This window comes from Danio aesculapii, chromosome 25 (genome assembly GCF_903798145.1).
Source record: "Danio aesculapii chromosome 25, fDanAes4.1, whole genome shotgun sequence".
NCBI classification, from domain to species: Eukaryota; Metazoa; Chordata; class Actinopteri; order Cypriniformes; family Danionidae; genus Danio; species Danio aesculapii.
Window position 1 is genome coordinate 28,537,243 of NC_079459.1, and position 27,923 is coordinate 28,565,165.

General features: G+C 35.4%; 2 protein-coding genes and 1 non-coding gene across 4 annotated transcripts in view; 1 reads left to right on the forward strand and 2 right to left on the reverse strand.

Annotated features, from left to right (window-relative positions):
• Positions 1 to 290: 290 nt before the first annotated feature.
• trnar-ucg (transfer RNA arginine (anticodon UCG)) lies at positions 291 to 363 on the reverse strand. The gene has a single exon. It is a non-coding gene; the product is annotated as a tRNA-Arg (tRNA).
• Positions 364 to 840: 477 nt separating this feature from the next.
• polg (polymerase (DNA directed), gamma) lies at positions 841 to 27,546 on the forward strand. The gene is made up of 23 exons (XM_056451377.1): positions 841 to 993; positions 2,583 to 3,189; positions 5,172 to 5,367; positions 7,069 to 7,236; positions 8,657 to 8,803; positions 9,333 to 9,412; positions 10,760 to 10,942; positions 11,112 to 11,260; positions 12,222 to 12,345; positions 14,794 to 15,018; positions 15,091 to 15,208; positions 15,315 to 15,389; positions 16,878 to 16,994; positions 17,072 to 17,232; positions 18,541 to 18,594; positions 18,682 to 18,799; positions 19,469 to 19,604; positions 21,389 to 21,635; positions 23,494 to 23,616; positions 24,169 to 24,346; positions 25,330 to 25,538; positions 26,074 to 26,234; positions 27,461 to 27,546. The coding sequence occupies exons 2-23, from the start codon at positions 2,621 to 2,623 to the stop codon at positions 27,544 to 27,546; spliced, it is 3,624 nt and encodes a 1,207-aa protein (XP_056307352.1). The 5' UTR covers positions 841 to 993; positions 2,583 to 2,620.
• Positions 27,296 to 27,923, reverse strand: part of fanci (FA complementation group I) — a 32,044-nt gene continuing 31,416 nt past the window's right edge. The window contains exons 37-38 of one of the 2 annotated variants that reach the window (XM_056451376.1): positions 27,768 to 27,875; positions 27,296 to 27,682 (exon numbers count right to left, since the gene is read on the reverse strand). In XM_056451376.1, the coding sequence (XP_056307351.1) occupies positions 27,632 to 27,682; positions 27,768 to 27,875 (159 nt within the window). In that variant the 3' untranslated portion in view covers positions 27,296 to 27,631. Of the gene's footprint in view, positions 27,876 to 27,923 lie in introns of both variants that reach the window. The other variant, XM_056451375.1, reaches the window with a different exon arrangement.

Below are 27,923 nucleotides of genomic sequence, written 5' to 3' on the forward strand. Positions count from 1 at the left end.
TATGTTTAAAGATTATTTAAAATTAGCCTTATTTTGTTTTTCCTTTTAATTGAGACATTTTGCGACATTCATAAAAATTTGGTTGTGTTATTGACTTTGAAAGAAGTTAAATGCTCGATCAAAGCTATATGACATTAGGCCTATACCTAATGGTTGGTTGATTGGCCTATACCTAATACCTAATGGTTGGTTGATATGAAAAGATTGTCTTGGTTAAAATGTTATTCGTGTTTTTAAAACACTTATTTAAAGCACAGAAATACAATTATATGATATAATAAGAAAAAATTCGACCCCGGCAGGACTCGAACCTGCAATCTTCTGATCCGAAGTCAGACGCCTTATCCATTAGGCCACGAGGCCGCTGTACTACCGATGCATGAATGTCCCGTTTTATGTTCACCGTCGAGGAGACGAAACGACACGTTTGCGTAGATATATGAATATAGACATCTAGACAAAGAAAATCTAACAAATTTTGTCTATGCCCTGATGAAACAGCGAATTTGAGGTGAAGCGCATTTTTAAATCCTACTATGTCTACGGGTATCTCATGAATATTAAACAAGCAATGCTGACGTTGCACTGTAACCTTCCAATCACGTTGCCAAGACTCCGATCCAAAGTTTTGAAGAATCGCGACTTTTTTGCATTTTATTTGATCTTCAGTAATTATTCACATTCAAATCGTTATTATTGTTGTGAAAAATATCCTCCGACGTTAAAGAAAACAAATAATATTGTCATATATGGTTATCAGGTGGCTACAAACCATTGGGTGTCGCTGTGAGGGAGTTGTGCTGCACACACCAGTAAGGTGATTTCTTCGCATGTCGCTGACAGTAAGCGTGTGGTGTGTTTGAATGTGTTTGTTTTGGGTCAGTTGTTGCGTTTGGAAATAAAATGTTGAATTTACAGTAAAGTCAGCGGTTTGACAGTACAACAGCATGGACAACCAGGCAGCGTCGTGTTTGTTCTTCGGTGGTTAATCAGGTATGTTTATGTTTTGTTACTACAATGTGACAGAGATACAAACGAGTTCTTGTTGATTAAATAAAATAAGAAATATGATTGAATTAAGTAATTTAAATAGCTGTCCTTATACGTATATCTGCAATAAATAGTCTCAGCTATGTGCTTTTACTTTTATGTCAGGAAAATAAAAAACAGTTAACTGTTATTCATACTTAAAAGCAATAACAGCATTTATGAAATGCCAATAAACATATTTTTATATGTGTAATTTAATGTAAGATAAAGTTTGTATCTTTTAATTCCTGTTTTTGTTTTAAAGTTGTACATTACCTGACAACAGTCTTGACGTCGACCCCTAATGTAAGAGCAACACATAATAACTTGACTTCCAGTTGATGATTTGAAAAAGTGGCAGAAGGTCGATTTTTCCGATGAATCATCTGTTGAACTGTATCCTAATCATTACAAATACTGCAAAAAACCTATTGGAACCTGCATGAACAAATGATTCTCACAGAAATCAGTCAAGTTTGGGGTTACATTCAGTATGGGGGCGTGCGAGGGATCTGCAGAGTGGATGGCAACATCAACAGCCTGAGGTATCAAGACATTTGTGCTGCCCATTACATTACAAACCACAGTAGAGAGCAAATTCCTCAATAGGATAATGCTCCTTCTCATACTTCAGCCTCCACATTAAAGTTCCTGAAAGCAAAGAAGGTCAAGGTGCTCCAGGATTGGCCTGCCCAGTCACCAGACATGAACATTATTGAGCATGTCTGGGGTGAGATGGAGGCGGCATTGGAGATGAATCCAAAGTATCGTGATGAACTCTGGGAGTCCTGCAAGAACGCTTCCTTTGCCATTCCAGATGACTTTATTAATAAGTTATTTGAGTCATTGCAGAGATGTATGGATGCAGTCCTCTAAGCTCATGGGACTCATACACAATATTCATTCTGTTTCCACTGCAGCATGACTTTATATTCTATACTGTACATTATTTCTGTTAAGTGACAAGACTTTTGTCTAAGCAAAGTCAGACCTTACTGTCCTAATTAAATAATTAAAAATCAAGACCTGATCATATTTTATTTTGGTAAAATAAGCGTAATCTAGAGGCCTTTGCCTTTTTATATAAGCCACTTCTGATACCAAATGATCAACTAGAAGTCAAGTTATTATTTGTTGTTCCTAAAACTTGGGTAGACACCAAGACGTTTGTCAGGTGGTGTTTTAGTTTAGCTGCTTTTGGTCTTTTTATAGGTTTGTGTTCAAAATAAAGCAGGGATTTTGTGGTATCACTGATATATTATTTTAGCTTTCATTAATATTTGAATTAGTTTTAGTAATTAATTTTCCATTTATATTAGCTTTGTTTGTTAAACATTTGTTGTGTATTTATTTTTTAAAATGTCTGCTTTCATGTTAATTTATGTACAGCTTAAGTAATTTAGTTGTTTATTTCAACATTTAATTTATTAATCTTAAATTAATAAATAATTGGTCATTTTAGTTGTAGTTATTTTAGTTAAACTGAATGGATAAAGTGAAAATAGTCATCAATTAATCTGTGAATTGCATCTGCTTTTATTATCATTTTCCAGGACGTCTGTGAGTATGTTTGATCAGATGCTTTAAGACGATGTTGATTCGTCTGATATCATGCCACCGGTGGCAGGCCTTCATACGAACTGGCGGTTGGGTAAGAAGATGCTCCAGCTCTGCAAAACCCAAACCCCAGCAGGGCTCAGATCAGACCCGTCTGAACCCCCTCAACATCCAGATGCTCTCCAGAAACCTGCAGGAGCAGATATTTCGAGGACAGATGCAGGAATACACAGACGAGGATGTTGAACGCAGTATTAAACACTTGGAGCGTCATGGACTGTGGGGGAAAGAAACGTCTCTGTTGCCTGACGTCCAGCTCAGATTACCTGAAATGTATGGAAGTAATATTGACGAACACTTCCGACTGCTTGCCCAAAAGCAGAGTCTGCCATACCTTGAAGCAGCAAGCCAGCTTCAGAAAGCACAGATTCCCAGAATGCCCCAGGAGTGGGCTTGGGAAGTGGGCTGGACACGGTATGGGGTGGCTGGAGAGAGGCATAAGGTGAATTTTCCAGATGAGAACGCCCTGGTGTTTGATGTGGAGGTCTGCATGGCGGAGGGACACTGTCCTACACTGGCTGTGGCCCTTTCTCCTACTGCATGGTGAGGTTTTTTTAATTCAGTTACATTTTTTTTAGACAAAAAAATTCTATCTAGGGCTGCACAATATATAGTTTTAGCATTGATATGGCAATGTGTCAATCCGCAATAGTCACATCACAGGATTCGCAGTGTTGAATCTGTATTATAATGTATTATTTCCATGTGTTTTTGAGACCTGTGAGTGTATGGGGATTTTAAAAGCATTCAGGCATGCGAAATTGGACTGTCAGTAACGTTAATAACAATTAATTGTATAAATTTTTTTAATATTTATTATTCAATTACTCTAAATGTATACTGTTAGACTCGGAAAATGATTAAACAGTTTGTTTCAATTGTAACTTTTCTTTATTGCATTAATTTATGCTTAAATTTTTTTTATGAGATTGTATGCAGATGAGAATCATCTCAATCAATCTAAAATGATAAATTCTTTCCAAACAGAGCTATTTCATGGTGGACGAAAACCTGCTAAAACTATAAATAAATAAATATGCCAATAAATAAATACATAAATGAGTAAATAATCCATAAATTCCTGCATAAGTAAAACAATAAATAAATAAATATGCAATTAAATAAATAAAGTATTAAACAAATCCCTAAATTCTTGCATAAATAAAACAATGAGTATATAAATATGCAAATAAAAAAAAAGTGAGTAAATAAATCCATAAAATCCTGCATAAATAAAATAATAAATAAATAAATATGCAAATAAATAAATAAATGAGTAAATAAATCCATAAATTCCTGCATAAATAAAACAATGAATAAATAAATAAATATGCTCATAAATCCTGCATAAATAAAACAATAAATAAATTAATATGCAAATAAATAAATAAACGAGTAAATAAATCCATAAATTCCTGCTTAAATCAAACAATAAATAAATATGCTAATAAGTAAATAAATAAATGAGTAAATAAATCCTTAAATTCCCGCATTAATAAAACAATGAATAAATAATTAAATATGCTCATAAATCCTGCATAAATAAAACAATAAATATGCAAATAAATAAATAAATGAGTAGATAAATCCATAAATTCCTGCATAAATAAAACAATAAATACATAAATATGCTAATAAGTAAATAAATAAATGAGTAAATAAATCCATAAATTACAGGATACATAAAACAATGAATGAATAAATAAATATGCTAATAAATCCTGCATAAATAAAACAATAAATATGCAAGTAAATAAATAGATGCGTAAATAAATCCATAAATTCCTGCTTAAATAAAACAATGAATAAATAAATATGCTAATAAATAAATAAATGAGTAGATAAATCCATAAATTCCTGCATAAATAAAACAATAAATAAATAAATATGCTAATAAGTAAATAAATAAATGAGTAAATAAATCCATAAATTCTTGCATAAATAAGTAAATATACAAATAAATAAATAAATGAGTAGATAAATCCATACATTTCTGCATAAATGAAACAAATAAATAATTATGCTAATAAATAAATAAATGAGTAAATAAATTAATAAATTCCTGCATAAAACAATAAATATGCAAATAAATAAATGCATATAAAAATCCACAAATTCCTGCATAAATGAATATATAAATAATTAATAATGCAGACATGTAAATAATTAAATAAATTACACAAATGTTGGGGGAATAAGAAAATGCCAAACTGAAAGTTTTCAAATTTCTATTCATTCTTGAACATAGTCTTGTTTTTACTTTTCCACAGCTCAACATGCTAATGAGAGTGTCTATCAATCATCAGACGGCGGTGTTTATGCCATCATTGGTTGATTGTTAAATCATTCATTTACTTCTGGTCAACTATAATTCTGACTTAACGTTGAGTATCTTGCAATGTGACTATTGCGAATGTCCTGATGCTGAAAGGATATATTGTGCAGCCCTAATCTGTATTGTCCATTTCTAACAGGTCAGATTTTAGCTAATTAAACTAATTGTTGTTTTGTATTTTGTATTTGAGGTACTCGTGGTGCAGTCACAGGCTGGTGGAGGACCGGTACGCCTGGTCGAGTGACCTGACCCTGGCGGATCTCATCCCGCTGGAGACCCTAGGAAACTCCAGTCAGCCAAGGGGCGGCGAGTGGAAGGAGCGGCTAGTGGTCGGACACAATGTGAGCTTTGACCGGGCACACATTAAAGAACAGTACTTACTAAAGGTAAGACTCATTTCTTACTTTTATTCTTAGGGTTGCAACAATAGTCAAATTCTGTTTTTTGATCTTTAAAACTAATAAATTAAGTCTGAACATTTAAAAATGAAAGTGGTGAAAATATTAAAAGCAAATATAGGTGTCAGAACATATTGTACATGAAGGTGTGCCAAACTGAGGTTCACACTGGAACTGCATGGGATTTGATTGAATTAATAATAAATAATAAAAGTAAATCAAATGATTAAATGAATTAATAACATGGTAACACTTTATTCTTCCATTTGAGTATTAGTAGACCGTCTGCTTCATATCTGATGATACTGCTGCTAAACAGACATTTAACTGACTATAAGAAACTTTACAAGTACGTTCCAACTTACACTAACCCTAACCCCAACCTACCAGTCTACTTATAATCCAATGAGAATTACTTGGCATGTAGATGCAATGTAACAAACAGACCATCAAAATATAGTGTGACCAATAACACAAATAAAATAGTATTGTATTATTGAGTATAATAATAATATAAAATAATGTAATATTGTATACAGAAATAGATAAGTAGTAATAATAATAATAATAGAGTATTATTGTAACAAATATTTCAGCTTTTATAATGATTTTTTTTTAAAAAGATGAAAAACATAGACATGAAAGTGATAAAGATCTCTACATGTTAAATAAATTGAAAGTAAATATAACTGGGGATACAAAATAAAATATTAAGACAGTACATTTAATAATAAAATACCAGTAAAATAAAGTAAAAATATTAACTACATCAGTTAAAGACATAACAATCACCAATAATTCTAACAGCGTTTATCAATTAAGTTTTTAGTAGTCAATTTCTGCCTTCATTAATTCATCAAGTTGTGTTTGTTAACACTAGATTATGCACAATGAACTGTCAGCAATGAGCAATTGAAGAGTTCAGATGCAAAAACCTCTAAGTGGCGTCTGAAATTTCCATTGAAAATGAAAAATTTTTTTCAGCCTCCTGAGTATATGTTGAGTTAATTCACTTCAAAGACCATGAAAGGGAATTATTCTCTGCCATAAAGTGATATTACTAAAACTACATTGAGGAGCCTGATAAAATGCTCATATTAGAAGAAAATTTCAGACGCATTTAGAGGTTTTTGCATCTGAACTCTACAATTGTATTTTATTCCATATTTAAGTATGTTAAAGCAGTAAATCTAAACATGCATAATCCAATATCCAATATTAACAAAGGCTATAGAATACGCAAGACATGTCACTCGTATAGTTTTGAATGGGGAAAAGTGTAACGGTCAATATGGTGAATGAAGCCCTGCCTTCTAGTACAGGAGCCAATCAGCAATCTCTATAGACTGACGACTCTCTGGGGACGGGTTCAGACCAGACGTGAGTTGCTGCAGATTTTGTGTTATTCGAATGTTCAGAAATGGTACTAAAGAGACAGTTATTTAATTTTATTGGTGATTCCTGATATGAAATGTAATCGTAACAATTTTGGAGAGTTTGATGTTTCCCCATTCAAACAGAATGCCCGAGCATACTGGTCAAGATTCATTTCAAAGATGGCCGTCAAGTGAAGTGACTTGCTTTAAAAGGACTTTGATATTAATTGATACGGATTTAAAAAAAAAAAAAAATATTGGCTGATGTTTTGTGAAACGGATCTATCATGCATGTTCTTTTGGGTCTGTCTAGGGCTCCAAGATGCGTTTTCTGGATACAATGAGTCTCCACATGGCGATATCAGGCCTGACGGGGTTTCAGCGCTCGCTCTGGATGGCCAGCAAATACGGCAAGAGAAAAGGCCTACAGGAAGTTAAGGAGCACATGAAACGCCTTGGCCGCCGCCCAGAGGGACCGAAGGTTTGTGCAGAGCTCACAGCTGTTGTCAGATCAACAGTAATACAGCACTGCCTCCGACACCTTCTGTTTGATTGTAGATAAGGGATTTAAGCTTTTTCCTGAAATAAAAAAAGGAAAATGAAAAATAATTTATGCGGTATGGGAGGTTTTTCTTTCTTGAGAAATGGCATCCTTTTAATTTATGAATGTATATTATCATTTAGGGCTGCACGGTGGCGCAGTGGGTAGCACGTTTGCCTCACAGCAAGAAGGTTGCTGGTTTGAGCCCCGGCTGTGTCAGTTGGCATTTCTGTGTGGAGTTTGCATGGTCTCCCCGTGTTCTTGTGGGTTTCCTCTGGGTGCTCCAAAGACATGCGCTATAGGTGAATTGGGTAAGCTAAATTGTCCGTAGTGTATGTGTGTGAATAAGTGTGCGTGGATGTTTCCCAGTGATGGGTTGCAGCTGGAAGGGCATCCGCTGCGTAAAACATATGCTGGATAAGTTGTCGGTTCGTTCCGCTGTGGCGACCCCAGAAGCCGAAAAGAAAATGAATGAATATTATCATTTATAAGATTTTATTCATAAGATTTATATTACTTATAAATGTATAACTTATTCAGTGATCTGGATATCCTGTATGTAAATTGAAGTTGGACAAGTGGGTACTACTGTAATTCCAAGGGTTAATATGCCAACCTATTTAAAGCAATACTTTTATTTTGTTTTATTTTATTTTATTATACGGTGTTGAGGGCTTTTCTTTGGAATAGCGATATGGGGTTTGGATATTATAAAATGTAAAATGCAATCTTTTATGGAATAAAAAGTATATAAACAACAATAATATTAATTGTTATAATAAAAAGGATCAAATGTCAAAATGCAATAATTTTAGCAATAAAAATATTTGAGCAACAATAATAATAATTGTTATAATAAAATGATAAAACATCAAATGCAATATTTATTGAAATAAATTACTTGAATTTTGATCATTTGAATATTAATTTTATTGCATTTTATTTTTTTCTTGATGTTACTGTGTTTATGCGTTTTCTTTGGAACAGTGAAATGAGGTTTAAATATTATAAAAGGTCAATCGCAATAATTCTTCCAATAAAAATATTTGAACAACTATAATATATAATATTATAAAAATAATATTAATTGTTATAATAAAAATGATAAAATGTCAAAATGCAAAATTCTTTGCAATAAATTATTTGAAAATTAATTAAATTTTTATTTATTTTGTTTTTTTGATGTTACTCTTTAGGGGATGTTTTTGGAATGGCGATATGGGGTTTGAATGTTGTAAAATGCAATATTTTCTTTGCAATAAAAAGTTACAATACACAACAACAATAAAAAAAAAAGATTATAATGTTTAATTAGGAATACTGAAGACCAGGAATGAATTGTATGTATTTTCTCCTGCAGATTGGCTCATGGGAATGGGTTAATATCAGCAGTATTAATAACCTCGCTGACGTTCATGCTCTCTATGTGGGAGGAGATCCTCTGATGAAAGAATCTAGGGAGTTGTTCGTGAAGGGCAGCATGTCTGACATTAGGGGAAACTTTCAGGTAAGCAAAAATGTTTATTTTTTTTACGGGGATATATTGCACAACTTGGGTCAGTGTGGCCTTGTAATCTTTAACCAACTTTCCCTCCATTATCAATGACATCTCTTCTCTGGTTGGTCGTTATACATTAAGACATTAAAGTCAAGTAGGACAATAAATTACATACACATAGTGAAATACTGTTTAGTGGCATCAGCATTTTGTGTACGATATGAGTACAACTATTTTAACCTAGTATCGACCCGATACTGGTATTGGTATCGGTGCATCCCTAAGTGTAAGGACGGGATCAGCCTGTCATTTAGATCAACCAATAGCAAACTACAACCATCCAATCAAACCCTTTAAACAAAATCAAGTCCCGCCCTTATTTTCATGTTGTTTAAGAAGCTGGTTTATAGAGAAATTTGCTATTTTCTTTTCATGCTGATTTTTAAAGACCCAACAAACTGTCTACACTACATGAACCAGCTTTCACGAAAGTATGAATAAATAAATGAATAAATCTCCTGTGTTTACTGTGCTATAGGAGCTGATGCAGTACTGTTCTCTTGATGTTTTGGCCACTCACGAGGTCTTCACTCAACAGCTGCCTCTCTTTATGGAGCGGTATGACACTTTCAATTTCTAGATACATGTTATCTTAACTATAAACGTATTTCTTTGGACTGCCCAGTATTTAATGCTATGAGATTTTTATCAAGACAAACTTTGTAAGATGTAGAGAGTAAATTTAAATAATCTTATGTAAAGATGTATTTACTTATGACATCTATTAGAATGCAGTTTGAATTCAAGTTATGAGAGCAAAAAAATACACCTGAATATGTTTTTGTTTTTTCATAAGGTATGACATAATTAAGTAATATCAGACAAGGAAGAGTGCAGTTTCAAGGAAGAGTTCAGCTCATGTGAACATGATTAGAGATGTTCACAGTTCAATAAATAAAGTTGATATTGTGTCAGTTTTATTTCACACAAAGTATTTTTCTCAAGTATTTTTTTTTCCCTTTTTTCTAACTAAAAAAAGCCAGAGCAGCACATTTCAACAGATCACTCCTTAAAGGGAAAGTTCAACCAAATGAACCTGTTTGAGTTTTTTTTTCTTCAGTTGAACACAAAGGAAGATATTCTGAAGAATGCTGGAAAAAACAGCCATTGCCTATTTTTGTTCCTACTATGGATGTCAATGCAGCTTTTCTCCCAATTTTCATCAAAATATCTTGGTTTTGTGTTCAAAAGAAGAGAAATTCATAAAAATTTACAACCACTTGAGTATGATTAAATGGTGAGCACTTTATTTTTGACTGAACTATCTGTTTAAGACAGAAATGTGTCGCCACCTACTTGTGACTTTTGTGCCAATTTATAAATCACAAAAACAAACTCAATCCAGACAGAAATAAAGATATAATTTTGTCACTAGCGCACATTGCTTGCATAATCCTGCCATAGTTTCTCTTAAAGCATATTATTTTTAACCCTTATGTACTGTTGGGAATGTTTTCATCCACTCTGTGGTGATTTTTTTTTTTTTTTGAGTCCTAATTTGGCCACAACTTTCTCTGTTTCAGCAAATGAAATGATTGTTACTGACAAATCATATTTTGGGAAAATCCTTCGAAATTTTTCAAAACTCAACAATACACTCAGGGCAAGTTTCCTACCCTTTATGTTGGTGGCTGTTTTTGCCCCATTGACTTCCATTATAACTATATTTTTTGATTGCAAAGCCATGACACCATATTATCATGCATTCTTGATTGTTGGTGATTTTTTCCCTGTCAAAGTGTTCAGGAATGCATGATTAAATGGTGTCATGGCTTTGCAATCAATAAATGTAATTATAATGGAAGTAAATGGGATGAAAACAGCCACCAACATAACAAAAGGGTAGTACATTTGAACAATACACAAGGGTTAAGTTAGTTGTCACTCATGTTTTTATTTTTCCAGGTGTCCTCATCCAGTGACTCTTGCAGGTATGCTGGAAATGGGCGTGTGCTACCTTCCTGTCAATCACAACTGGAGGCGGTACTTAGAAGATGCCCAGGCCACCTATGAAGAGCTGCAAAGAGAGATGAAGAAATCTCTGATGATTCTGGCTGATGACGCCTGCCAGTTACTGCAGGATGATCGGTAAACATGCACCCCTTAACCCTCATAATAACCATGTGACAAATAGAGCCATTGAAGGAACATAGTCTCTTTAAAAGACTATGCAGTTTGTAGTTGGTTTAGATAGAACTGAAATGATGTAAAAGATTTCAGTGCTCAATATATTAATGATTATTGGTCTGCTGGACAGGTATAAAGATGACCCCTGGCTGTGGGACTTGGATTGGGATGTTCAGGAATTCAAACAGAAGAAAGTGCCTGTAGGTAAGAAGAAAGCCAAAGAGGAGGCTGAAGCAACAGAAGCTGCAAATGGCAGTGAAGCCATAGACTGGCCTGAGGGTAAAGGTTTCTCTTATTTCCCGTTACATCATTCTTTATGATTGTGTGTTTTTATTGCTTTAACCATTTTAAACATGTTTGGTTCTGAATTAGCTGTAGCTGACTTTAAAAGATGAAAGTTTTAAAGTTTTTCTAAAAAAAAAAATTATAACATTAAAATTATATTAAGGGGGGCCTATTATGCACTTTTTACAAGAAGTAAAATACGTTTCTGATGTTCCTAGAGTGTGTATGTTAAGTTTCAGCACAATATACCACACAAATAATGTTCTAAAACTCTTTGAAACTGCCCCTTTTCGGCATTGGTCATAATTGTGCCATTTTGGTGACTGTCGCTTTAAATTCAAATGAGATTGTGGTCTTTTAGGAAGAGGGTGGAGCTACAAATGCCTGTGTGTCAGCATAGTGTCAGATTCAAAAACAAGACTATCTTATGGTAATGAGGGACATATAGTCACTAATGGGCGGGGCTTTCCCCCTCTGATGACACGTACACATGTTGGATCTCACATGTTTTTATCAAGTGTGATTATAAAAAATTATAACTTTTCACCATTAGAAGCTGGCTGTATTCACACACTTTTGCCACACAACTGTTTAAACCCTTTATAAAAGTGATTTTTGCATAATAGGTCTCCTTTAAATCACATAAATTATTTTTGAAATCTCATTTAGGATAAAATTTTTATAAAACATGTCATATTTTTATTGATTCAATATTTACTTCTATTTAATATAGATTTAATTAAAATATTAAATCTATATTATATTAAAAATATTATTAATTTAGTTTTATCAATAATCACACAAGACTTGTAAGTTAATTGGTTAAGAGATGTGAGAATTGGGATAATGGGAACAGAATCATCATTTAAGCCTTGAGAGCTCTACAGGATTGCTGTGGTGTGGATTTTTTTCTTTTTTGGTATTTTGAATGATTTTTTTTTCTTTGGTGTTTCAGATCCAGGTCCTCCGTTAGAAGAAGAAGAGGGAGATTCAGACCCCCGCAGAGAGCTTTTACAGCGGCTGAAGGAGACTGTCAGCTGCCTGCCGAAGAGGAGACAGCACTTACCTGCCCATCCCAGGTGAACTGCTCTCCTGTTACCCCATCAGAGTTAAATCACGCTTTGCATTGAGCCTGGGTATTGATTCGGATGTCCTGAATTCATTCTGATTCACATGCTTGTGAAATGTTTATATTCATTTATTTTTTTCCATGTGCTGTTTAATGGAGAAAAGATTTTTTTTCTGCACATTTTAACATAATAGTTTTAATATCTCATTTCTAATAACACTTTTTTTGTCTTTGCCATGATGACAGTACATAATATTTTACTGGATATTTAGCAAGATAGATACCAGTATTCAGCTTAATATGCCATTTAAAGGTTTAACTAGGTTAATTAGGTTAACTAGGCAAGTCATTGGACAACAGTGGTTAGTTTTGTGTTAAAGTTTTATTATGGTATTAAAAAGCAATTCAATAGTTATTATAGCATGCCATTTTAGTTATATTACAAAGAATAAAGATAAAAAATAAAAATAAAGAAAAGAGACCACACATTAAAAAACCCCCCGCAAAATAGTACAACAAACAAATGAAACAAACAGAACCATGCCTTCGCCTCCCACCTCACCCATGGGACTAACACATTCCACACTGATGGTATGGTCAACACTACATGATTAATCCGGTTAGGTTACTGAATTAAGATATAGGAGTAGAGGAAACCAAATCTTATCAAAGTTATTTAATTTATTTACTAGCAGGGATAATTTTTTTTCCAAATGGACTACCTTAATCATTTCTTCCAACCAGAGTTTAGTTGGTGGGGTGGTTTGTTTTTGTTATCTATCAAAAAAAACAACCTGTTACCCACAGCACATAAACGGTCAACTACATACGACAAACCAAAAAAAACAAAACATTTTTAACTATATTTTGAAATGTGTTAGGTTATTGCAAATAATTTTTGCAAGGTGTTGTGAGACTTTCTCTGTTGAAATGTTTACCTCGGTTTAAACTATGTAAGGAGGAAGAGATTTTCTTGTGAATTATTGAACTTTATACTAGGACAAGCAAAAATGGCTGTGTATATGAGCAGTAGGAGGAAAATTGAAAATAACATAGAACATAATGTAGTAATTGTATTTTCAAGTATGGTACAAGCAAGAGTCTTAACTGATTTTAATTACTATGTACAAATGGATGATTTGGACACTTTTGAAAATATTTGGTGCCATAACAGTGCTTTGTGTTGTGTAGATGAGAACAGTGTTGTTTTTACACTTATTTAACATATGGTTTTCTGTGATACAACTTGAATTGATTTATTTATAGTAATATTGTGTCGGTTTTAATGTAATAAATTTTTTGTAAAATCTCTCTCTCTCTCCCCCTCTCTCTATCTCTCCCTCTCTCGCATACAGTATTGCCAAAGCATTTTAGATATGTATAAAGTATGTATTAACATCATTGAATTATTAAAATATACAGCAAATGAGAAATAAATAACAGAAAAAGGAATAAAAATGGACAATTGCTAAACAATTTTAATATAATTACAAGAATAAAAAGTGTAGATTATTTAAATAAGGCAGATTAGTTGATTAGCAGTTTCTAATAATGCACACATATTTTGCAGCCAGTATAGATGTCATTTTGTTATCTCCAAGTAAAGTATAGTAAAGTTTATCGAGTCATTTATTAAATAATTAATCACTTAATGTTTCTCTCGCAGCTCTGCGCGTGCAGTCAGCTGTAAAAAGGTAATGCAAAAATGCATACAAATAATGGCAATTTTAGAAAGTGAATGCAAAAGCCGAATCCAGGACATTGTAGGAGATTCAGAAACTATGGTCGGAATAATTTTGCCACAAAATGTGGGTCTGCAGAGCATGTGAGGTTGTCTGTGGTAGTGTTGACAGTTCTCGCGCACACAGAACCAGCAGTAGGAAATGTGCAGAGCGAGAGAAGATTTTCCACTGGTTAATCGATCGCGAATGTTTGGCTTTCTTGGACGGATAAAAAAAAAAAAAAGTGTAAAAGGATGATATTAATAGTATTAATCATGTGTCACCACCAAATCTAATTGGGCGACTGTTTATATATCTGGACAGATATATAAACAGTCAAATAACTCAAATATTTGAATTATTTGTATAATTAATTACAAAAACAATTAATTAATTCATTTTATTTTCAGCTTAGTCCCTTTATTAATCTGCGGTCGCCACAGCGAAATGCACTGCCAACTTATACAGCACATGTTTTACACAGCGGATGCCCTTCCAGGCGCAACCCATCTCTGGGAAACATCCATACACACTCATTCACACTCATACGCTACGGACAATTTAGCCTTTCCAATTCACCTGTACCACATGTCTTTGGACTGTGGGGGAAACCGGAGCACCTGGAAGAAACTGTTTTCTCAATCTGAAATTAAAATCTGAATTTGACGAATTTGAAAAGACTTGTAATTATTTTTGCCCATCCCTAATTTGTGTGTTTGTATTGTGTATTGTGTCAGCTGGTACCGTAAGCTGTGTGTGAAGATGTCTGAGGCTGAGGACTGGTCTCCTGGAGCCAGTCTCATCAGTCTCCAGATGAGGATCACACCCAAACTCATGGGCCTCACGTGGGACGGTTTTCCCCTTCATTACACCGACCAGCACGGATGGGGTTATCTGGTCCCAGGTCGAAGAGACAATCTGGAGATCTCAGAGGAAACTGAAGGACCTGTGTGTCCATACAGGTAAAATACAACTACTAATGTGTTTATTAGGACAATAAATATGAAGTGTCCTAACTGAAAGTTGTTTTTCAGGGCAATTGAGCGCATCTATAAGGAGTACTGTGAACAGAAGGGGAAGGAACAGCCTCAGTATCCGGACAGTCCTGTTTCTGATGAGCTCATGTTGACTGATACTGCTGTTTGGCAGACGGTTAGAGCTTTGCATGTCACTTAATAGGATTTAGGGCTGATATTTTCTTTGCAAGAGGTAAATTTCATCTATGTCTAAATGTTTTTGCTGCATGTGTGTACTGTAGGTTGAAGAAGTGAGTCGACTGGAGACGTTTGATGATGAAGCACTCAGTACAGCAGCCCCATCCAAGAGGATCACGGTTGGCTTCATTTAAACATTGTTTAAACCAAAAGAAAAACACATATTTTTAACAAACATTATTAAAGGCACAATATGTAGGATTATTCATTAAAATATATAAAAAAAACAACACTCAAACAGTGTTATATATTTTGCTTCCCAAATGTTTGGAAGAATGATCAAATCCAGATAAATAAGCAATTTTAACTAGTGAGATGGAGCATGTTTAGTCACTGCTGCTTCTCTATGTTTCTCCATGAGTGGAAGTAACAGAAGCGGTCTCCTGCTTTCGTGACGCACCACGCTCCTCTCTTATCAGCAATTGCTTTAGAGATTTCTGTATGATATAAAAATGACCACAATTCCCATTATAGACTGATTTCACACAGCAGCCATTTTAAAAGTGTACTCGAGGCTGCGGTGGGAAGAAACCCTGAAGTGTTGCCTGAGTCACACATGAATGTTGTGTACCTGGCTGTATATCTTCGAAGAGAAAGTGACACAAATTTATCATTTCACCGCCTTACGAGTAACCCGAAGGTCCATTCAGAATGGATAGGGAAAATAAAATAGGATATCAGACCTCATTTTCAGCTATGTTAAGGAAAATGGCACTAAATTAGCTGACTTTTTCTTTCCCAAACACACCTTTTAGATGCCATTTATCAAACTCAAAAACCTAAACCAAACCTAGACGAGCAATCGACTGATCTTCGTGGCTTTAAAACACTCCAGTGTCCCTGTATCTGTTTGCACTCGGTGAAGTGCGGCGAACTGATGACTTTCCTGGCCAATCAGTTGTGTTTAAAAACGCCTTTACTGTACGGCTTTACTGTGACTCTTCTTCGAGTAAAAATTACGTCTTCTGAAACTTTCTGTGGTACAGCAAGCCCACCAAAAGGGTACCCTTTTGGCAATGGAAATGCAAGCCCGATAAAGGTGACCCGTACTGACCCATACTGTACCGTACTGTACCTCTCAGTGGAAATGGGCCATTAAAGTGTTTGTGATTTAGTTTGATGCCTAATATGTGTTTAATTGTTTAAATTAATCTTAACCGAATGATATTAAAGTGATGTTTACACCACTGCATTTTGAAATCACGGCAACAGCTGGAGGTTTGCAGTCCACGGAATGTTGTTGGAATTTTTACAGCCCTGATCCTATACTTCCGAGGTTCTTCCCACCGCAGCCTTGCATTCGTGTTTTAAATTGGCCGCCGCGTGTAATAAGCTAATTCTACACTCGTCATCAAGATACGCCTTTGTTTGTGAGGAATACACACCCTCTAGTGGTGAAAATTACATACTGTGCCCTTAAATGTTATATATTTTTAATATCATTCATTTTATTTAAATATTAAAATATATAACATTTTACAACAATGTAATATGTTTATTATGACTCTTTTATTTATATATTTATCATAATACAGGATGTTCATATTAAATGCTTTGAAAAGGCTGAAAAGATCTTCTTGGTTATAATAGCTTTATTGTCTCATTAGAAAAAAGTAAACTCCGTAGCCAAAAGCTTGAACGGCGAGTGTCCCTATCACCATGGAAACGGACCGTACAATGATGTGAACATTTCTGGATGCTGGTTCTTCAAACTCCCTCATAAGGTGCAGGACTGCGTTTCTGTCCCCTACACACGGCGCATTCAGGCATCACTTATGACTCCAGCTGTTTATAATTACAGGATGGAAATGAGAATAATGTGGGAAGCCCGTTCTCCAAAGACTTCCTGTCCAAAATGGAGAGTGGGACGCTTCAGGCGGGACGAGAGGGAACGAATGCCACACGGGCCCTGGAGATCAACAAGATGATTTCCTTCTGGAGAAATGCCCAAAAACGCATTAGGTTCGACACTTTAAATCTCTCTTTACAGGGAACACGTGACTTGGACATTGCAATTAAAATAGCCAAATAAAATCATATTGGCTGATATCCAACACTGAAGACTGGGGTAATGGTGCTTAAATTACGTTAATAAATGACATTTGAAGCTACATTCGATGAAAAAAATGTACTTTAAATTCTAACAATCTTTCACAATTTTATTGTTTGTAAACTGTATTTTTGATCAAATAAATGCAGGCTTGGTAAACAGAATAAGATGTCTTCATGATCCCAAACATGTGTCTGATACTGTATGTTTAGTTTTTTTCTTTTTTTTTTTTTTAAATAAATTAAGGCTTTCCTGTAAAATACAATGATGACAGAATGATGTGGTAGGTTATTCAGGATGTGGTGGGTTTCTTAGGTTATTAAAGGTGTTTTCTGTCTACTTGTTTAGCCTGCAATAATGCATTCAGTGTTTGAAAAGTACAAACAGTCAAATAACAGAAATACCGGGATAACAGTTTATAGTTTAGATAAAACCACTGATGTTTATGGTAGATTCAAATCACTGTCATATGCATTTAACTTGACTCTCAAAAATGAAAGTTGTAGAAAACAATTACATTATTTACCCAATAGGTGGTGATAACCAGGCATCATAAATATGGCACTGAGTAATTCTTTACAATTGACACATCTAACAATGAAACGTGATGTTTTATAAGTGAATAACTGAACCATTGTTGAATATGAGATAAAAAAAATTATATATGTTGTACAGATTCTAATGTGAGATTTCTACATTTAGCGTTATCAGCAACAGTAGTAACAGTGAAGTTTTCACAGCACTGAATATTCTACTATTTATTTTTGTTCAGTCAATTATATCTTCATTTTATTTTTAAAACAGGTTCTAATTTCTGTTTGCTAAAACCAAAAGTGTCTTGAAGCACTGCTTTTGTAATAAATGGAAGGTAAATTACATTTGTAGTCTCCTCTTTTTGGCTGATCTGAAAAAAAAATGTTCGGATCCTTGACTAAAAAAACCATTATGTGATCCAAACTGTGAGATTTGTGATCTGTTACACCACTACTGGTTGCTGGCACTCATTGACTTCTACAGTGGAAAAAAATAGTAAAATTAGAAGAAACTCAAACTGGTTTTGTTCAAATGAAGGGTAAGCATTTTTGTGTGAACTAGCCCTTTAATTCAGCCTTTTAGTCAGTGTAAGTCAGGGACTTTGACATATTTGGTTTAGAATGGGAATCCTGTGTTAAATAAGACTGTTTTGAATACTTTGCTGATGTTTGGTCTTGTTTTTGCAGCTCTCAGATGGTGGTGTGGCTCCGGAGAGCAGAACTGCCGCGCTCCGTCAGACTGTATGTTCATGATTGTATGTTCATCTTCTGATGTGTTTGATTGAAAACATCACGGCGTGTGTGACCTCCTCTCTGCTCCTTCATCAGACATCAGGATTATGATGAGGAAGGACAGTATGGGGCCATTTTACCACAGGTCATCCCAGCAGGAACGGTCACCCGCAGAGCTGTAGAGCCAACATGGCTGACTGCAAGTAATGCTCGGGTATGCTGACAAAGACTGCATTAATTTGCTGTAAAATAATGTTTTAAAAAAAATATTAATAAAAAAATATATACATGAACTTTTTTTAATTTACTCCATTTTAAATTTAAATTATTCCTGTAATTGCATGTGATTTCTAAAGGATCAGAGACTGAAGTATTTATTTTTATATATATTATATTATATATTATATATATCATATATTTTTATATATTTTATATTTATCAACACTGGAATTAATAACATTTTACAGGTTTTCCAGTTTTAAATTGTAATAATATTTCTACATTACAATTATAATTGTGAAGATAATTGTGAAGTTAAGTGAAGATAAAAAATGGAGATGCCTCCGAGAGAAAAAAAACTGTAACTCAGTTGGTTTTGAAAGATATGAAAGTTTAGAAAGTTATGAAGAATAAAAATGAAATTAGAGGGGAAAAATTGTACCATATTAAAGATGATATTTTCAACCATGAACATCTTATTCCATTGTTTTGTCATCATTTTGACTTTTGTCATAATTATACCTTTTTAACATTTATTTATGAAAGTAAGATTTTTTTGTCTAATGTGGTAGATATTTGGTTCTGTAATGTTGACACTAAAGTGTTTGTTTTGTTTGTGTTTGATTTGTGCGCTTATTTGTTTGTTTTGGGTGTGTGTTTGCAGAAGGACCGTGTGGGCAGTGAGCTGAAGGCTATGGTTCAGGTTCCTCCTGCTTATCATCTGGTTGGAGCAGACGTGGATTCTCAGGAGCTCTGGATTGCTGCTATGCTGGGAGAAGCACACTTTGCTGGAATGCACGGTACTCCAGATGCTGATTTCTGAACATTGCACTGTGAGAGGAAAATTCACAAATACAAAAAGCAGATTAACTTAAAGTAGATTTTAACAAAGGAGGGTGGTCAGTCAGCTTTTTTTTCTTCTCCATAACATATTCATCCTTTTAGTTAAAACAAATCGGATTAGTTTTTACATATTTTACTTTGTTATTCTCCACTGCTGTTTCCATTTTTCTAAGAATGTTTTGCTTCTTGGTTTTATAAAGCCCCTCCCTTAAAAGTACTCAATGGGCTCTGATTGGTCAGCTGCTTCACTGTGTTCTGATTAGCTCACCATCCATTAGACGTTGCCTGGAAACTTCACACCAGAGGCAGGGGTTTATGTAAATTTGCAGTTAGTGATGTCACAAGCTCATGAAGGAGTAAGTAATTAAAGTAATAGTAGTTCCTACCAGCCATCTGTTGAAGGCTTTATATAATGAAAACAAACTGTCAAAATATTGAAAGGTCCCATAAAGTGCTTTGAAATGTGTCTTTTTTTTTATTCGATGTTTGACATAAGCCCCTTTCACACATACAGACTGCATGTGTGAACAGGCCCTTTTTAAAAATACCGGCAAATTCGTTTCGGCTATTTTTCGGAAAGAGAAGTTGTAACATTACCGGTAATTTGCTGGAATGCTGCGCTGTGTGAACGCAGAAGGAACATTGCCGGAAAGTGTGTGTTTACGTCTAGAACGTGCTGACATGAGACGTCTACTCCAGCCAATCAGAACATTCAGACGCATTCACGTCCGCGCTGTTTATGAAAAAAAAAGCCTTTGAATATTTTTCCAGACACTTTTAGCTGCTAGCTGTTAGTCAGATAACGTTTCTATGTTCCTTCTTAATGCCAACTGTGGAAAAAATGATCGATAAAATGCTTATGATAACACGTTGTTTGTTTAAATTTAAGCTTTAACGTGTGCAGGTGAAGCAGCCGGTGAGCGCCAGCACACACACATATTATGAACATCTCGACATGCGAAAGTGTTCCTCCATAAGTTTTCATTGAAGTTGTTCTCAATACTCATCCATCCACAGAGTTTGTAATGTTGTCAAATCGATACAAATACAAGCGCAGCCATTTCTAAGTCATTTCTGGTTAATGATGTCAGAATTTACCGGTATTTTGGAATGGACGTGTGAATGGTCTTTTCCAGAAGAATTCAATTCAGAAGATTTCCGTAATGTCCTCGCCTGTGTGAACAGCTCTTTTTTTTGATTCTACCGATAAAGTCGTTCAGGAAATTTTCCGGGTATTTACCAGTATCACTGTGTGAAAGGGGCTATTATCTCAACTGAAACATAAAGAGAGTGCAGGACATAGAGAAGCTCCTCCCCTTTAAAAAAAAAAAAGCAACCAATAGTGCTTTGTTTATATTACTGCTCTGTGAGTCAGAGTGGTTGAAGTCAGGCACAAAAAATGAGAAGCATCATGAAGGGGGTGGGGCATGTCAGATACTAGAGAGCTTTTGATTGGTCAAAAGATTTAATGAGAAACTAAAGTATGAGGTGAAAAAAAAACGTTGATCAATTTAGGCGAAAGTGACCAACTACAGGCTTTTGGATGTTTATATCAGTTTATATGAGTATCAGTATATCAGTTTTATATTTTATTTTATAAATGTGAATTTTCTGGAACACACTTGCCTTTAGATATACTTAAAACGAACAGGCTGAAACTAACATCTAAAAATGTTTTATTTTAATTTCACAGGACCTTTAATCAGTTTACAGCAGTGCATTGATTCAGTCTGTTTTGCAGGCTGCACAGCATTCGGCTGGATGACGCTGCAGGGAAAGAAGAGTCAGGGCACGGATCTGCACAGCCGCACTGCAGATGCTGTGGGCATCAGTCGTGAACATGCCAAGGTCTTTAACTATGGGCGCATTTATGGAGCCGGTCAGCCGTTTGCAGAGCGACTGCTCATGCAGTTTAACCACAGACTCAGCCAACAGGAGGCTGCCGGGAAAGCTCGGCAGATGTACGCGCTCACCAAAGGACTGCGCAGGTAGGCAAAAAATAGAACATTTGCACAGTTTACAGGTGAGATGTTTTTAATGGAGATTATCTTGAAAAAAATATATCACACACATTCATTTCACAAATAATTAGCAAGTGTGAACTTAAAATGTAGAGCAACAGTGAAAGGCGAAATGAGTCAAATGGGTTAATGATTTATGTTGTTAAATGATATAAAATTAGTAATATTCAAGAAGAGTTTAAATAATTTTATTCTACTTAATATATTATTTAGTTGTAATTCTACATTGTAATATTAAAAATGAAAGATAGTGATAATAGTTTAATAATAATGATTTATATTAGTGTCACCCTTGGCTATAAAATATTGAAATAAAACCTGACTACGCCACCTAGGCTATTACCCAGGAACATATAAAGAAGCACTTGTTTGATTAACACAAAAGTTACAACAATACGAAGGACCCTGCTGGTTCGTTTTTGATTTAAGACAGAGACATGACTTACAAAAAAAAGCACACATTTAATAATTCACACCATGGTATACTCAATATTAAAAACAATTTTAAAATGGTCTCATCACAATTACCAATTAAATACCCACAGTCACAAAGAGACCGCAATAAATGACACCAGATTATGGGGCACACCACACAGAAAATCAGTGTATAAAAATGATTAAAGCAAGTGATGAATTAAACACACACACAATTCAACACAAACTCCCCTTTAATTCAGCATCAACATTACAGCTCATCCATCCATCTGTGGATATGCACACCTACTAAAATACTTTCCCAGGAAACAAACTGCACAAAATCACAAAAGATAAAGTTCACAATGCAGCGTAATGATCAAATTGAATATAGACGTTAGATCAGGATCAAAACGCTGTGCACAAAAATAGTGTCTAATATTTAATGAAATGTCCACAAGGAGTAACCACAGCAGATGAGACTAATTTAAAAGGCAGCCACAAATAAATGATATAAAACAACACCTAGCACCTTCAGGCCGCACCTAAAATGCAAATATAAAACAGATGCAGGGTTTTTTTTTAAAAAGAAAGCACCCTTCTTTAAAACCCACAGACTTCATACCTCTTAGGTGAATTTCAATTCAAACAAGGGACTAAAGTAAACGGTCTCTGACTACGGAGGCTTCACCTGCACTCGAGAAGTCGCATGCAATGCTCACACAGACGCCTTTTAGAATGCTGAATATCCAAGCGCTCCCAGTAATATGTTGTACAGGTGTATGCAATAAAAGTACGTGCCAACGCCAGTAGGTGCCCTTAGTGCTTCACCACAAAATTTTAAAAATATAACCAGTCACAACTCTATTTAACTACTTAAAAACCATATAGCAAAACAGATGGGAAAATGTAAGTTTGTGTACTCCTGGTTGGAGAAAGACGAGTTTTAACAGTAGCTGAAGCCTGTCGCTGAAAACCCTGTAATTTATTTTTTCAAGCTTTGTTTCTTCAGAGCGTATCTGAGTTCTGTTGCACGGTTGTGCTCCATTTATTTATTTAACTACAACTGTTTATCAAGTTAGGGGTTTGATTCTGATTAGAACTTGAAGTGGCGATGAGGTCTTAAAATATTCTGAGAAGCTCTTTAAAAAGTCTTAAAAAGGTATTGAAATTACTTTCAGGATTCCTGCATATACCCTGTATAGGTGAATTGACTAAGCTAAATTGGCTGTAGTGTGTGTGTGAATGCAGGAGGAGTGTATGGGTGTTTCCATTGCTGGGTTGCAGCTGGAAGGGCATCCACTGCGTAATAACATATGCCGGATAACTTGGTTAATAAAGGGACTAAGCCGAAAAGAAAATGAATGAACGATTAGTGAATGCACTGTATTAATGAATTGAGCATGCACAGGTATCACCTGTCTGAGGAAGGGGAATGGCTGCTACAGAAGTTGAATGTGAATGTAGAAAGAGCTGAGGATGACTCCGTCTCACTGCAGGATCTGCGGAAGATTTCTAAAGTGGCATCTCAAAGGTTTGTTGATCACCTATATCACATCATCATATACAGTGCTCAGCATAATTGAGTAGACCCCATTTTAAAGATGAATATTTTTATCCATTTCTCAGTAATTATAAGTTATATATTTGGGTGCATTTGAAGAAAACGGATTAATAAAATGAAAATATATTTATTAAACTAATAATTTAGTCACCGAACATCTTTAGTATTAGAAAGATAATGCATTTTAATTCATGCCAAATATTGGGAAACTACAAAATTATATATACTTTTTTTTTGTTTCGCTTGAATTTTTCTCCTTTTAAAAATATTTTTCCCTAACTTACATTTGGGTGTATTCATTTTGGACCGTTATCATAAATTATTTTGTTAGATAAGCTCCTGATTTGGTTTCAGTACTGACTAATCTAATGTACATGCACAAATATAATATTGTAAAGCATCCCATAGAAAATATTCATTTAAATTAGAGATTTGTGAGGGGTGTACTTATATATATGCTGAGCACAGTATACAGGTCTGTGCTGTATACAACTGCATGATACACTTGTGTTTTCCTTTAAGCACCACTAGAGGGAGCAAGAAAAAGTGGAATCTGTCTGCGGGACGAGTGTGGACGGACGGGACAGAGTCACACATGTTCAATAAACTGGAAAGCATCGCTCATTCTGACAAACCAGCCACTCCAGTGCTGAACTGCAGGATTTCCAGAGCTCTGGAGCCGTCTGCGGTTCAGGAGGAGGTGAGTAGGCCTGTCACAGTAATCAAAATGTTGACTTTTCCTGCAATACTTGGTGAGGACCTCAATCATTTTTGCGTTACAATATATATTTACAAATTCACAAATAACATTAAAGCCATTTTACAATGACATTTACATTCTGCCTCACCAGTGTCAAAGTTTATAATTGGACATTTACCTAATAGGACATTTAATAGTATATATAATAGCACATTTACCTTTTTAAAGGGTCACGAAACACCAAAACACATTTTTTGAGCTGTTGACAGTCATATATGTGTCCCATGCTGCTAAAAACACTATCAGGACACATATATTTCACTATAAAAGTGAAATTTCGAGCAAATCCGTTCTTCCGGTTTGAAACGAATGTTTGAAGCTGCGTCACGCCGATTAGATCCTTGTGTGTATTCCAGCTTGTAGACTGGACATCTGTACCTGGGAGTATTTTGTGATGTCTCTGAGTGTGCTGCATTCATTCATGAGAGACTTGGTTCAAACCAATCAGCGCGCTCTATTGTGTATGCGGTGCAACTTCATTAATATGCATGATAGCTTCGAAGACTGTTTGTATCTGTACAGTGTTCAGACGGCAGAGAGACGCCACGTTGTGTTGCCAAAACAAGTGGGAAAAGAAGAATTGTTTGGAGATACGGGTTGTCGGAGTTGCTTTTATAATTTGCTGCAAGGAAGGTTTTTGTTTTCATTTTCCCGTCATGAGAGCACACTGGGCTCACGTGTGGATTACAGTGCACGCGACGCTCGACAGAAATACGTGTGTAATGAACATTTTTTTTTACTCGAGAGCTTTTCGCATCTAGAAACGGTGAAATCCAGAAATGAAAGACCTAGTTCAACCAGGATGTCAAAGTTACATCCTGCACCTTTAATTCTTAATTTTGCCATGTGACTTATTTTCTAGAAATGTGATTAATTGTGAGTAAAGCATCTGTTTACCTGACGAATCTTGTGTTGTGCTGTAGTTCATCACCAGCAGGGTGAACTGGGTGGTCCAGAGCTCTGCGGTGGATTATCTTCATCTGATGCTGGTCTCCATGCGCTGGCTCTTCGAGGAGCATGACATCGACGGACGCTTCTGCATCAGCATTCATGATGAAGTTCGCTATCTGGTGACCAGTGAAGACCGATATAGAGCTGCACTGGCCCTCCAGATCACCAACCTGCTCACCAGGTCAACAACAGCCTCAAATTCATACCGCCAGAATTATTAGCCCCCCGTTGGAGATTTTATTCCCCAATTTCTGGTTAATGGAACAATTTTTTTTCCCCAACACATTTCTAAACACAATAGTTTAATAACTCATTTCTGATTTATTTTATCTCTGCCATGATGACAGTACATAATATTTGACTAGATATTTTTCAAGACTTAGTTGTGATCTTTAAAGTGACATTTAAAGGCTTAACTAGGTTAATTAGGCAAGTTAGAGTAATTAGGCAAGTCATTGTGTTACAAAAACTAAATATTGCATAAGGGGGCTAAAAATATTGACCTTAAAATGGTTTTTAAAAAATTATAAACATTTTTTATTCTAGCCAAAATAAAACAAGACTTTCTCCAGAAGAAAAAATATTATAGGAAGAACTGTGGTTAAACATCATTTGGGAAATATTTGAGAAAGAAAAAGGAATAATAATCTTAACTGTCTCCAGTGTTACCCACTGAAGTCTGCGGATTAATAAATGTCCTGTTCGCTTTTTCTCAGGTGCATGTTTGCGTTTAAACTGGGGATGATGGATCTGCCGCAGTCGGTGGCCTTCTTCAGCGCAGTGGACATTGATAAGTGTTTAAGAAAAGAGGTGACGATGGACTGCAAGACACCATCCAGTCCTGCTGGAGTTGAGCGGAGATACGGGTTACCACAAGGTAAGAGTAAAGCAAGACAGACAGCTGAAAAAGATCGAGATAAACACTAATAGACACCATGTTAGGTAGTTTTCATTGCTAGTATCTGATTTGACCTCTTTTACTTGATTTTACTTTGTACTCGTTTAGCAAAGCTGACATAAGCCTTGAAAACCGATTTATTGAAATTGTATTTAATAAGTTATATTCTGTTTAACATTTTAAAAAGCCAGTAAGAGTTTTTGTTGCATTTACACGGTTTTAGCCAGCGGGTGTCCCTAGCATATGGTGTTTCGAATGCTTTTTTTCCCTTCCCTGTCTCTCGTATTCTTGGATGTTTATCAATTGGCAGAATCACTACAGACGGAAGACCTGGAGTTTAAATGCAGTGCCCTAAACCCTTGAGCACTACGCTGTTGAGATGTCAAAATGGGATGCTGGAGTGGACATGAAGTCAACTCACTCCTTTGGACATTCCCTTGATTTTAACCAAAGCTGCATTCTACTCCGCTTTGACACACACTCGTAAACCTCCCTTTTTCTTTGTTCCCTCTGAGTAATCTCCAACACCATTTTGAAGTGTGTGTCTCTTCATCAAGTGACATACCCTCGATTTTGACAAAGGGAGTAAGTCACCTTCGTGTCCACTCCAGCAACTAAATGTCCAAGGCATTTCATTTAAACGCATGTTCCCAGATGCTTCACCAGTAGTGAACACTTGAGCAATGTAATCAATGATGTACATCTAAGGGAACGAGACAGAGGGAAGTTAGAGAACGTAGCCCGTGTTAGCTTCTCTCATTCACTTGTAGTGAACACACTTTAATATGGTGGTAGGGATTCTCTTGAGGGAACAAGTGAAGCGAGTCAAAAACGTGGAGTGGAACACAGCCAGTAAATCTTTGTGAAGCACTTTTTGAGAGATTTGAAAAACTGACTTTACTCCATTATTGGGCTATTTAGGTACATAAGGGTGAAAAACACAGTTAAATAAGTGCATTTTACTCAAAAACAGCACAGAACACACTTCAATTTGAGGAACAAATTACAGACAGTTTGGATTATTCAAGAAATTCACCAGATGACATTTGGGTATTTGTTTATTAAGATAGATTATAGCAGCATTCAGTGAACATTTAAGAACTCGAGTCTCTAAGACCACAATATTAAGAGCTAAATGAGGCGTTCAGTCTTTATATACTGTCAGTGTGATACTATGAACAAAGCTGATGTTTTTATATCCACAGGTGAGGTGCTGGACATTTATCAGATTATAGAGATTACCAACGGCTCTTTGACTAAACTAAAACGACAAGCTCCAAGGTCAAAATAACATCTGTGGGATAAACGGCTCTCCTTAGTGCAATCTCACTCAGAAATGAACAGAGGATAGAAGTGCAATGACTGGAGGCTTCCTCTCACTTCTTCCTCCTCTTTTTCTTTGGTGCTTGACTCTGAGAATCTTCAGTCTAAAGAAAGAAGGAAAGAAACAGTGAAAGCGACTGAACTCTTGAAGGTGTGTCTGAAGCAGCAGATGTTGAGATGCAGACTCACCTGCTGGCTTTGGTCCTGCTGCTGTTCCTGTAATGCAGCCTCCAGCGTGGCCGCGTTGATGCGAAAGTCTCTGGAAGTGCTCAGCTTCATGTACTGCATCAGATTGACCTGAAAACATCCACACAAGTGCCTTCAGGTTTGTGTTCCATTTGCTGT

Bases quoted from the DNA above. Each gene is read 5' to 3' on its own strand.
- polg (XM_056451377.1), top strand. From the start codon at position 2,621: ATGTTGATTCGTCTGATATCATGCCACCGGTGGCAGGCCTTCATACGA. The intron at 15,209-15,314 runs GTTAGAGCTTTG...TGTGTACTGTAG, and splicing joins ATACTGCTGTTTGGCAGACG to GTTGAAGAAGTGAGTCGACT. The intron at 24,347-25,329 runs GTGAGTAGGCCT...GTTGTGCTGTAG, and splicing joins CGTCTGCGGTTCAGGAGGAG to TTCATCACCAGCAGGGTGAA.